This window comes from Oryzias latipes, chromosome 2 (genome assembly GCF_053564925.1).
Source record: "Oryzias latipes strain Hd-rR chromosome 2, Olatipes_Hd-rR_3.1".
Lineage (NCBI taxonomy): Eukaryota > Metazoa > Chordata > Actinopteri > Beloniformes > Adrianichthyidae > Oryzias > Oryzias latipes.
In genome coordinates this window covers 22,269,969-22,282,392 of record NC_136238.1, presented here as the reverse complement: position 1 = coordinate 22,282,392, position 12,424 = coordinate 22,269,969, and the positions used below count along the sequence as shown (strand labels likewise).

Here is a 12,424-nt window from a genome sequence, read left to right as displayed (position 1 = left end):
AGAATGTCCGTCATTATTTCTTTGCGGCAGTGTAGACGCTACTTGGCGTCTATCTTCTTCACTGGTATGTGTGCTCAGCAAGGCAGTTTTGTGTTCGAGCACCTCCAAGTTCTGTTTTACTGTCACTTCAGAAGCTCCAGACACGTGTGCAAAAGCGCCATTCTCATTGGTCGTATAGTTTTCGACGCAGCGCGTCAAACCAAAAAAAACAAACCCAAGGCGTTTTTTAAAAAGTGACGCTTTGACGCGTGGCGTTATTCCGCGTCGGTGTGCACACTCACATTGGTGACCTTTGTTTAGTCACAAGGCGTTAAACGTCAGCGAATATCGCGCAAAATTCGTCCCAGTGTGTACGGGCCTTAAGGAGGGGGAACAAGAAGGCACAGCTGCAGCCGGATTATAAAACATTAATTACGACATGTCTATCTTCTGCAGCCTTAGCACATCATCTTTAGACCTGCAAAGACTTTTCACACAGCTAAACTAACACAGAACGTCATTCTTTTTATTCTAGACACAGCTGACACAGGTTCCCAGGAGAATGCAGGGTAGAAACAAAAATATAATAGGGGCGGCTGTGGTGCAGTGGTAGGCCAGGCTGACCCATGATCATAGATTGCAGGTTCAATTCCCGCCCTGCACGCCCATGTGTCAAAGTGTCCTTGGGCAAGTCACTGAACCCCACCTTGCCTCTGGTGGGAGGTTGGCACCAGTGCTCAGCAGCAGAGCCTGGGACTGTGACTATAAAGCACTTTTGGGCCTATAAGTATACACACAGATGTGGACACAGACACTTCTGCAAACAAAAGCAAGTATGAGATAACTTATATAAATTATTCCAACAGAAATGTTACACTGTGATCTCCTCTGTGATGACTCTCCTCTTCATCACAGATGAAGCTCCTCCTCCTAGAGTCCACGTTTGTTCTCCAATCTTCTGTAGTTTCTGACTGAGACCTTCACTGGGAAATGTGGAAAACATGTTTTCAGCTGAGTTCAGATAAAACCTTCATGCAAAAAAAAAAAACGGATATTTGTTGCTTTTTTTATATTTGAGAACAGGACAAAAGCTATAGGTTAAAAATGAGATTAACGCCGTAAAATAAATAATGTTCTAATAAGTCTGTTATTAATTGATCAGGATTAATACGTTCATTTGACGCCTCTAATTATAACTTTTATGTGACTCCATCATGTCCTCACTGCAGACTACTTTTCACAGCAAAAAACTGAAAAACTAGTAGGAAGGAAAGTTTCCATCTAGTCTCAGTATTAAAACAAAGTTTTACATCCCTCGCAAAAGTGTTTTTCCTCCATTCAACGTTTTTTAAGCCATTCTTACAATCAAGATTAGGTTTTAAAGACATCATATCCGCTTTGGTTTAATGACTTTTTTTTAACAACTTTAATATTGTCTGACTAGTTAACTAAAACTGTTAATTTAATTTTTTTTAAGAGACTGAGTTTTAGAAATGCGGTTCTCTGAATGACGTTCCTGTTGTGACCCGGAAGTAAACAAACGAGGCACTAACAGTTTAGCAGCGTTAGCTTACCTTGTGTTGAGTGGACGGAGATGTTTTGGCAAAACCTTTGTGAGGTTTGTAAGGAGATATATAGCGATACATTGTTCGATTGCGAACAAAATTTCTTGTCGTAAATGAATGAAGAAGTGTTGAACGGAAAGACAACGTGGATTGCTGTGATTGTGAGACTAGCAGATGATCGATCGGAGCTGCAGTGAAGAGGACGGCGGTGTTTGTGGGAGTTGGAGCTAAAGATCGGAGCAGGAACCATGTCTTCAGAACCTCAGGAAGGTTCTGTCAGAGAACAACTTTCTGCTGCTGAAGGAACCATCCTCCAGAACGAGGAGGAGCTCTGTCGTCAGCGCAGACTGCTGGATATCAGCTGGAACCCGCAGCTTCAGCTACACATTGCAGGTTTGTTCATTGCATCCACCTGCAGACACATAGATCCATGAACGTCTTTGTTTTTGGCGTTGTGAGGGCTGTGAGCTTGTGAAAGAGTGTGTAAACAAAGGGATGATGGGAAATCAGCGGGCATTACCCTCGGATAGACGCATGCGCTGTTTTTCCTCTGTTTTGGGATAAAACATTCATTTTAAAGGCGTCTAAGACGTTTGCATTAACATGTTTAAAGCCCTAGTAACTGGCAGTGACATGCAGAGGACTGATTGTGGTCTGCAGAACCAATATCATCAATGCTGGAGACAGAGGGGCGTGGCTACACCTGAGCCAAAATAACCACTTCAGTATCGGCCTGTCGGGGGGGGGGGGGGGGGGGGGGTGATATATGTCAAAATAACACATCTGTCAATCAGGCTGGTCAACTTTTCATTATGATGTTTGATTAGCTTATCTGCATGTCAGTCAAGTGATGTACTTCACAGTGAGACTGTTGATTGGCTGATGGGAAAAAAATTTTTTTGCTGAAAAAAAGTTTATTTAGGATGGTTTGCAATCTGGGAGGTATTCCAGAAAGCAGGTTATGCTAGCTCCCACGGTAAATTTGAGGCTAAGGAAGTTGATAACCTCAGCTTTCGGTTCCAGAAATGGAGGTATGTTTCAGGGTATGTCAAGTTGCCATGGCAACTCATGCTCTGAACATAACCTGGTCTGGAGCAGGTTTAGTTGAAGGTTAGTTTGTTTTCAGAGAGGTGAAGCAGCATGGTGTGTCCATTTGAAGATGATTTAGTGGATGAAGAAGCTCAGATAATACTTTTTCCACCATGAGAGGGTGATAAGACCACATATGGATGTTGGAAAGAGAAACTTTTTTACTTTGATCTAACTTAATCCCAGCCTCCCAGTCTTAGGAAGACTGTGATAGCTTGCAGTTTAAACTACACAAATACCCCACACTTTTGTACTGTTCGAGGGTGTGTTGTCTTTCACGCCCACACTTCCCTCTTTACTGTTCTCAGGCTGTCCTCTCCTTTGTCCTCTTTACCAAAGTCACACAACAATACATTAGGCGCATCGCACCATAAGGTGCACCGTACATTTTGGAGAAAATGTAAGACTTTTAAGTGCGCCTCATGGTTGTGAAAATTAACTATTTGTTTTCATACTTTAAACATAACAGATGATCTTAAATATGCAATAGTTGTTTGTTTTTTTGCTAATTAACAAAAGGCATTTATATTACGAACTAAACCGAAAATTAAAGCAAACGCTTTCAAGTTTCAAAAGAGACCCTCCTCTCAAGTGCCTATCAACTCGCTTTAAAGCAGTCGCAGGGAATCACCAGGTTGACTGTCACCCAGGAAACACTTCCATGAGACCCGGCAGAGTGTGTATGGCCTTCCTCCTGCTCCACACCAAGAGATTTTCCATCCTGGGCTGAGGTAGTCATTTGGGGCACAAAAAGAACTCAGACGAGGCCAACACATCCATCAACGCCTCCTTAGCTCACCCTCTTCAACGAACTCACCGTTCCGGCCTAGAAGGACGCCGCTGCTATGGTGGGTAGCAAGCAAGGGCCATCCCCAGCCATGTAGACACTGTTGTCCGTGGGAAGGAAACGCTCCCCAAAAACTGCAAGTGGCAGGGATCCTGGGTGATCCGGTGCAGACAACACTGCTGCCAATTACTCCACCGAGGCCCAAGCGAGGCAGCTAAATCCGTAAGTGGCCCAGGCCTGGCAGCTGGCACGCAGAGAAACAGATTCTACTAACCGGTAGATTAAACTCCTCTGGGATGCGGTGACCAGGCGGTTCGTCGACCATGATCAACCACCATGGATCAACCACTGGAAAAACCCATCCTCAGACTCTCTGGAGGATCCATTAGATTCAGCAGGATACTTTCCCAAAACACCTGGCTGTAGTCCGCCTCCCACACGTTTAGGTTTGGTTTTATTGATAATTGTTTTTTTTGTTTTTTTTTAACTTCCCCTCTTTTCATCGACCCAACGGTCTTCTTGGAAACAATATTTTAACTGCTAATATCTAACACACTGTGCACTGTTTTAAAGATGACTGACTATCCACTTTTACTGTACCGGATACTTCACTCCACCCCTCTCTTCTAACTGCAGATCACACTCCTCATCCCAGTGAGCTTGTTTTTGCTCTAATGACTCAAGATCATTTCCTATCAATAACCCTCTCCTATCTTCTTCTAGCACCCATACATTGGCTGTATTTCTCCAGACTTACCTCATTTAAGTTAAAGAACAAATTGTGTGGAACTCTCAACCTTTCGGTGTTTTATTGGCACTAAAGTGGATGGAATAGAAATATTGTGATTGACAAAACCCAAAGTACTGTAAACGTATAAAAGGCTCCTTGTTGTGTTTGTGTCCCTGCAGTCCTCCCCCAGCACTGGGTGACTGAAGAGGAAGATGTCTGCAACCAGCAGAGGAACTTCAGAGTGGAACAGGAAGAACCAGAACCTCCACAGATTAAAGAGGAACTGCAGGATCCAGAACCTCCACAGATCAAAGAGGAACAGGAGGAACCAGAACCTCCACAGATTAAAGACGAACAGGAGGAACCAGAACCCCCACAGATTAAAGAGGAAACAGACGAACTCTTCATCAGTCAAGATGAAGAGCAGCTTGATCTGAAGCAGGAGACTGATACCTTGATGGAGATTCCTACTTATGAGGAAGATGAGAACAGTGAAGCAGATCTAAACAATCAACAGAGCTTTGATGTACCTAAAAGTCAGGATGAAGAAGGAAACCAACATGAAGAATCAACATCAACTACAGATGAAGAGACAGACCCACAGGACAGAGATCAGAGGAAGAGAAGAGACAGAAGTCATGCCAGAACTGTGGACAGCTCTCACATGTTAGAGGGTCAGTGTGACTCTGATGTTAGAAAAAAATCAAAGAAGAAAGGTTTGGGTAAGGAATGCAAACAATCTCCAATGGAGAAGACACTTTCCTCTGGAAAGTCTGGTGAATCTTCAAGAATAAGTAGTAATCTCTTTGTCCACATGAGAACTGAGTCTGATGAAAGACTTTATGTCTGTAAAAAATGTAGAACAGCTTTTTATAAATTTTCTCAGTTTAGATTTCACATAAAAAAACAAACAGGAGAGAAGCAATTTTTTTGTAAAGAATGTGATAAAAGATTTTGCAAAAGTTGTACTTTTAAATCACACATGAGAACTCACACAGAATATAAACCATTTTCTTGTAAAGAATGTGATAAAAGTTTTAGTGAACAATCTGTCTTGACAACACACATGAGAACTCATACAGGAGAGAGGCCTTTTTCTTGTAAAGAGTGTGAAGCAAGTTTTAGTAAATGTTCTAATCTCAAAAGACACATGACAATCCATACAGGAGAAAAGCCTTTTGTTTGTAAACAATGTGATAAAAGGTTTTGTAAAAGTTGTGCTCTCAAAAATCACATGAGAACTCACACAGGTGAGAAGCCTTTTTCTTGTAAAGAATGTAAAAAGAGTTTTAGTCAAACATCTAGTCTCAAAACACACATGAGAACTCATTCAAGAGAAAAGCCTTTTACTTGTAAAGAATGTGATAAATGTTTTAGTCAAACATCTATTCTCAAAAGACACATGAAAACTCACACAGGAGAAAATACTTCATGTTAAATAATGTAATAAAGGATGTAGTGTAAACTCAAAATCAGGGAAACTCGCAGCACAGAACTTGTGCAAGTGCCTTTCAGGTCACCCAAGGTCACTCTACAAGGTTAAGAAGTAATAAAAAAAACAGAATAAATCAATAAGAAATTTACAGATACAGAATAAACATAGAGAAAAAACTTCTGTAAGACAAAAAAAAAACTTAAATAACACTCCAGGTTTACAAAGAAATGATAAAGGATTTTGAGCAAGGACCATTTTTCTTTCATAAATAAACAAAAATTTTATATAAAGCTTTTACATTTATTTTGAAATATTTAACCCCATTATTTTGATGATAAATGGCAAATACTTATATAGCACTTTACTACCTTTTTGGAAGGCCAAAAAAACTTTACAGTCCCGTCCCCAGTAGCGGTTTTAGGCATGGGCAATACGGGCAATTGCCCGGGGAGAAAATTTCAATGGGGGTGCTTAGAAGAAAAGAAAAATTGCGCAACTATCAGTTTTCTATTATTTATTTCAAAGACTTTGTAACAGCCTAAAACCAGCGAATTGCCACCCCCGCAGCTGTGTGCTCCTGTCTTTGAGGAGCTGCGTCTGTGAAGGGGAGGGGTAGTGGGCGCAGGCTACAAGGAGCGCAGCTTTGGTTGCGCAACACCTGGATTATCGCTGCGGTTGGATCACTCAGCTCATGTGTATAATGTCATTATTTACTAACTATTGTAGATATTTTTATTACATGTCTTTTCTGTCATTTAGTTGGTGTCAGGTTTTGACATAAAGATAGCAGGTAATGTAGGATGTAAAACAGCTGTACTTTATGAGATCAGAAATAAACAAAAGGTCATTTTTAATGAATGTATCGAGGTTTTTGTAGGATTTTTACTGTTGGTGTTGCATAAAATTAGAAAAATGACAAATATTTTTGGAGTAATCCCACTGATGAGTTCTATGATTTCATTCTTAATGTTTTATAAGACCTAAAAATGGTATTTACAATAACAGGTTTATAAAAAAATCCAATCCCTCTGATATGTTTCACAAAGACACGCACAGGACGTCACACACCAAGCAGAAATGAACTTATTGTTAAAAATGATGCCAGGAGACCAGTTTTAAAAAGAGCAAAGAAAACGAAAAGACATGACTTGTCATTTATTATTATTAATATTTCCAGGCTTTGTTTGTTTTGTTCTGCAGCATGTTCATATTTGTACAATTTTGACAGAATTATTTTTATGGAGAGCAAAATAGTACACGTCATTTAAGGTTTAACTTGATTTATTCTGGATAATGTTCCTGTTTTTATTCATATTTATGTTCAAAAAGTTCACTATAAAAGGTTTAAAGGTTTAGCTATAGTATGTTCAGTAAATGTTTATCTTGTTCGGCCCAAAACCTTAAGTGTCTTTTTAATTTAGGCCCCCTGTGTGACTGAGTTTGAGCCGCCTGTAGTACAAGTTTATGAAATTCATGCATTTTTGTGTAAAATGCCAAATAAAGATAGGGAACACAAAAGAGTGTCGTCAAATTTGTATGTGGGGGGGGGAGGGGTAGTTCCCGGTGGAGTTACGCCCGGGAAGAAAGTTAGTGTACAACCACCACTGCCCGTCCCCCAATGCACTCACCCATGCACACACTGATAGCAGCTTCACTGCCGAACAATGGAAAATGTGAGGTTTAATGTCTTGCCCAGGGATACTTTGACACATGGGAAGGCAAAGTGCTAATTGAAGATCTTCTGATCAGAAGTCTGCCTCTACACCACGGTCAAAGACTTTTGTTTCTGTGTTTTAGAAAGTTAGAATATTTCAAAATATGTTTTAACGTGTAAAATTCCTAATGTGCTTATTAACTTCAAAACAACCTGAGCTTACATGCCATGAACGCAAGGCCACAGGCTGATCGCCTCCATATTGCAGCACATTGATGCAGTCATTAGAGGGAGGCACAAGTTAGTACTGAACACAGAAATAAACAGTTTCTAAAGTCCGATGAAAAAAATCCTTTTGGGATTTTTCTATGAGGTTCCGTTTGTGCCAAAAATCTGTTTTTGTGTCCACTGTCTATGTCTTTGGTCCATTGTCTATGTCTATTGACCAAGTTCATTGAACATTGGTTCATGCGTTATGTGTAAAACTTTGCATTTGTCTTTGTTATACGCCCTGTCGTCTCCTTAGCATCCGTTGCTACTGTCGTTAGCTACGACGTTTGCTACTGTCGTTAGCTACGACGTTTGCTACTGTCGTTAGCTACGACGTTTCCCCGTGTCTTGTCGTTAGATCTTAGATCTTGTCGTCTTTCAAAGTCGTCAGAAAAATCCTTTGTACGGCCGGTAAATTGTTTCCTGTACTACCACGGAATGAAAAAAGAAATGTTTATTAAAGCCGGCGCCAGGGTTAACCATGACAAATACTTTTTTAAGATGAACTTTATTGATATTCCCTCAAACGCGCATTGCCAGAAAGAGGGGGGGAGGGCGCATGCGCACAACGCTTTCACGTTCCCGAAGCGACTCTCTTGCCAATTTTTTAAAGTTATTTAGAGACTGGCTTCAATTAAATCTGGAGATGAAACTACTATTTAAGTCTTTTAAAATAGCTGATCTTTATCAAACATGCTGTCACAAATCGGGTGGATAAACGAGGAGCAGACGGCCCAAAATCTTTGAATGGATTTTGATCTTTTCTTTTCAATCTGTTATGTATTTATTTGAGCATGAGGTGGCGCTCTCTGGACCACTATGAGGCTGTTTTGGGCGCCTCTGCTCCTCGTTTATCCATCAGATTTGGAACAACATGTTGAATAAATTTCAGTTACTTTTCAAAAGACCTTTAAATAATAGTTTCATCACAAGATTGAATAGAAGCCATACTTTAAATAACTTAAAACTAAATAACTTTAAACGGGAACGCGAAACCGTTGTACGCATGCACCCCCCCCCCCCCCCCCCGCGCACCTTTCTGGCAGTGCGCGTTTGCAGGATTATCAATAAAGTTTTGTTTTTTTAAAACGTGTTTTGTTCCGTGATAAAACAGGAAACCGTTTACCGACCGTACAAAGGACTTCTCTGACAACTTTTGCAAAATTTGAAATACAACAAGATCTAAGGACACGCCATGGTGAGACGACGTAGCAAACGACACTAGCAACGGTTGCTAAGGATTTTCCTGACGACACGTGAAACGACGTAGCAAACGACACTAGCAACTGTTGCTAAGGAGGACTTTCCTGACGCCGTAGTTAGACGACATGGGATAAGGACAAAGACAAATGCAAAGTTTAAGCATGGATCAAGCATATACATCACAAAGTAAATACAAAGTAATAATAAAAGAATCATGGGCATGCAGAAGATATTGCTTAGTAGTACATAGACATGAACCAATGTAAAATGAACTCATTCAATAGACAGACAATGAGCTCAAAGCATAGACAGTGGACGCAAAAACACAATCAGTGGACATAGACAATGGACCAAAGACATAACAGTGGACGCAAAAACACAATCAGTGGACATAGACAATGGACCAAAGACATAACAGTGGACGCAAAAACACATTTTGATATTTTTGGCACAAATGGAACCTCATATTTTTCTGATAAGATATTCTATGTCAAACAGTTTTGTAGGCTTTCATAATCTCTAAACCACAATTATCAAAACCCAAAAGATAAATGATCAAAACATTTTGAAACGTGTGTGTAAAGATACTAGACAGTATGAGTTTCACTGCTTGAAATGACAAAAAAATGATAAACATACACACTTACAAAACACATTCTTTTAGATGTATGTGTAATGAGTTGTTTTTAATTATTAGAGTTATATCTTAAACGGCTTTATTGTGATTGTAGTTTATGCTGAGACAATGTACATGTTACTGCTGTTGCTCCACCTCTGCAGGCTGAGGAAGACGTCCTGCAGATGAAGCTTCACACGTGACCACCTGCTCTCTGCTCCTGATCCATGTCTTCATCTCACTCCTGCTGTTCACATCCAAACAGATCTTCAGGCTGAAGCTTTAAATCTGGATCTTCAACTTCATGTTGATGAAGAGTGAAGGAAGTCGGTTGGATTCTTTGATGCTCTAATGTCTTTTGGATTCAGGATGAGTTCTTGTAGATTTAGAAAAACCACCATGATGATCATGCTTGAAGACTTTCAAAATAAGAGACTTGCAAACACGACAATCACTGCTGGAGGATAAATACATTTAATAATTATTATCTGTAAATAAATAATATTTATCAATAAATCCTTGATTCTAAATGATTGATCTAAAGTTTAAAGGAAAATAAGTAAAAGTGCCTTCTCAGCACAGGCACAGATGATTTCCTGGAAAGAAGAAAACCTCAAACATCATGATGTGATCTGGAACTGAGCTGTTCTTCAGAAGATCCTCCCAAACATGGAAACTGTTGCTGCAACACGTGAAGGTTTGGTTCTGTTGCTAGTGAGATCTGATGGATCAGAACCAGACTTCTGTCAGCTGGAACTGTGGCTTCTTCCAGACCATGTGACCTCATGGAGAAAGTTCCAACATGGTTTCAAGGAAATGTAGAGGTTTTCCAGGAAACGTTGCTGCAGTTCCTCCGTCTCATCAAATGAGAGATTTCTCTGCACTAAAGAAGAAAATCTTCCAGAACAGCTTCAAGCTGCAGAAAAACTGTTTCCATCATTCCGAAACAAACTGTTTCAAAAAAGGAAAACAGAAACGTTGCTAGAAGCTGCAGATGCAGTTACAACAAACAGCTAGTAACAGTTTATTTGGGAATATGTTCTGTCTCTGACCATGAAGGGACTTGAACCCTCAATCTTCTGATCCGAAGTCAGACGCCTTGTCCATTAGGCCACATGGTCAGTCATAATGTCGTTGTCCAGCTGCAGGTGGAGGACAGCATCATCCAGCTGAAGAAGAGGAGGAGCTTCAGCTGCCTCTAAGAGGAAGGTGGAGGAGGTGAGAGGCTGCACTGGAGCTTTGGACCAAACCCTGTGATGGACTCACAATATCTCCAGGCTGTTTCCAGCATCACTGTTTCATCTGAAGAAGCTCCAGGCTGAAAGCTGCAGCAGCTGCAAACATCTGGACTTCCTGCTGCAGCTGGAACTGCTGAAGAATTGGAATGACAGAGTTGTGGAGGTTTAGTGGATGAACTTCTTGTAGGTCCTGCTTGGTTCCGGTTGTTGCTGGTGGTGGAAAGAGCTCCTGCAGACCTCTTTGCTGTTGGAAGGATCTTCTGTCTGCAGACTCTCTGATTCTTCAGCAGGAGGCGCTGCAGTGTGGTCCTCCTCATGAGTCCTGAAGCTGCCCCGTCAACTGCAGAGCTTCAGAGCTGCTTCTTCTCAGACCACTTTATTTGGCTCTCTGGCTCTGATGCTGCTGCAGAAAATGATGAAGCTCTGACAAACTGCTGGAGCTGCTGGAAAACGCAGAGTCTCTTCTTTCAGCAGCTTCTGACAACAGAAGTTGCAGTCTACAACAGTTGTTTCAGTCACACATTAATGTTCCAGTCTCACTCAACACAAACTCCTGTCCTTCATCAGCCGTTGTCATGGAAACCAGCTGACTCCAGCAGCTTCAGAAGCTCCCGGGATGAGGCAGGAGGGACGTTGTTGGAAAACAAAAACTTTTCATCATCCCTGAAACCTGAAGAAGATGAGGAGTTCTGAGCGTCTTTTCTGAGCCTTTCATGAGGATCTGTCAGCTTACTGACTTTACTGACTGAAACAGTCAGTTCAGTTTGGATTGAAACAGTGAATTTTCCTCCTGACTCTCCTGCTGATCTGGAGGTGGATTTCAGACCAATGACTCTCATGGTTCAGTGGAAACATGTTGGTCTGAACTCAAAACCCTCAGAGGAAACATTTGATCCAGTCAAAGCAGGAATTAGCCTGTGGCAGAAATCTCTGTCATGTTATCGGCTGTCTAAAGTCTGTTCTTCAGAATCTTCTCAGGATGATGGAAACCAGAGGATTCCTGCTGCTGAAACTTATGGAAAGCCGTTCTTCAGAACAGGAGGTTCTCTAGAGGAGGGTCTAGATGACCCAACTCTCAAGTGCCTAGGGTAGCACAAAGGTTGCGAAAACTAATCGGTTTTAGGATTAACATGCAAATTTGTTTTATTCTGATGGCTTGGTTTTCTTGTGTTACATAAACAGACACGAATAACAAAGAGTCGAATCAGTTGTGTAAATATATCAATTTAAAGAATCTCAGTACCCTAAAAAATGTAATGAGCACTAAAATAAATAGATGATCGTTACACATCTAATGGAACAAATTCAGGATTTGTAGTCAGACAAAATGGTCTCGTAAAGTGCGCCGTGACGGCCCACTGTGTTTTTGTGACATTGATGTGGTCAGTGATTTTTGATTAGGGTGTTATATTCTGGTCTTCACTCAAGAAACGGAACACATAAATGCCCGTACACACCGGGACGAATTTCGCGCGCGATATTCGCCGATGTTTAACGCCTCGTGACTAAACAAAGGGTACTAATGTGAGTGTGCACACCGACGCGAAATTATTTAACAATCGCCTCGGGTTCGTTTTTTTTGGTTTGACGCACCGCGTCAAAAACTATACGACCAATGAGAATGGCGCTTTTGCACACGTGTCTGGAGCTTCTGAAGTTACAGTAAAACACATAACTTGGGGGCGCTCAAACACAAAACTGCCTTTCTGAGCACACATACCACCAAAGAAGATAGACGCCAAGTAGCGTCTACACTGCCGCGAAGAAATAATGACATTATAAAATATCCCCGAAAACGCTCATGATACATTTTCAGCTCTTGTACCAGTCGATAAAACTCCCCTTGTTCTTCTCTTCT

At 41.1% G+C, this 12,424-nt stretch overlaps 2 protein-coding genes and 1 non-coding gene across 4 annotated transcripts in view; 2 read left to right on the top strand and 1 right to left on the bottom strand.

The window, feature by feature from the left end:
• LOC144986480 (NACHT, LRR and PYD domains-containing protein 12-like) overlaps nucleotides 1-12,424 on the top strand; it is a 171,154-nt gene that overhangs the window by 113,053 nt on the left and 45,677 nt on the right. The gene's annotated exons all lie outside the window — the stretch shown is intronic.
• LOC105355338 (uncharacterized) lies at nucleotides 1,522-11,363 on the top strand. Its single transcript, XM_023962660.2, has 3 exons — nucleotides 1,522-1,937; nucleotides 4,330-4,824; nucleotides 9,493-11,363. The coding sequence occupies exons 1-3, from the start codon at nucleotides 1,793-1,795 to the stop codon at nucleotides 9,495-9,497; spliced, it is 645 nt and encodes a 214-aa protein (XP_023818428.1). The 5' UTR covers nucleotides 1,522-1,792; the 3' UTR covers nucleotides 9,498-11,363.
• trnar-ucg (transfer RNA arginine (anticodon UCG)) lies at nucleotides 10,377-10,449 on the bottom strand. The gene has a single exon. It is a non-coding gene; the product is annotated as a tRNA-Arg (tRNA).

Bases quoted from the DNA above. Each gene is read 5' to 3' on its own strand.
- LOC105355338 (XM_023962660.2), top strand. From the start codon at position 1,793: ATGTCTTCAGAACCTCAGGAAGGTTCTGTCAGAGAACAACTTTCTGCT. The intron at 1,938-4,329 runs GTTTGTTCATTG...GTGTCCCTGCAG, and splicing joins GCTTCAGCTACACATTGCAG to TCCTCCCCCAGCACTGGGTG.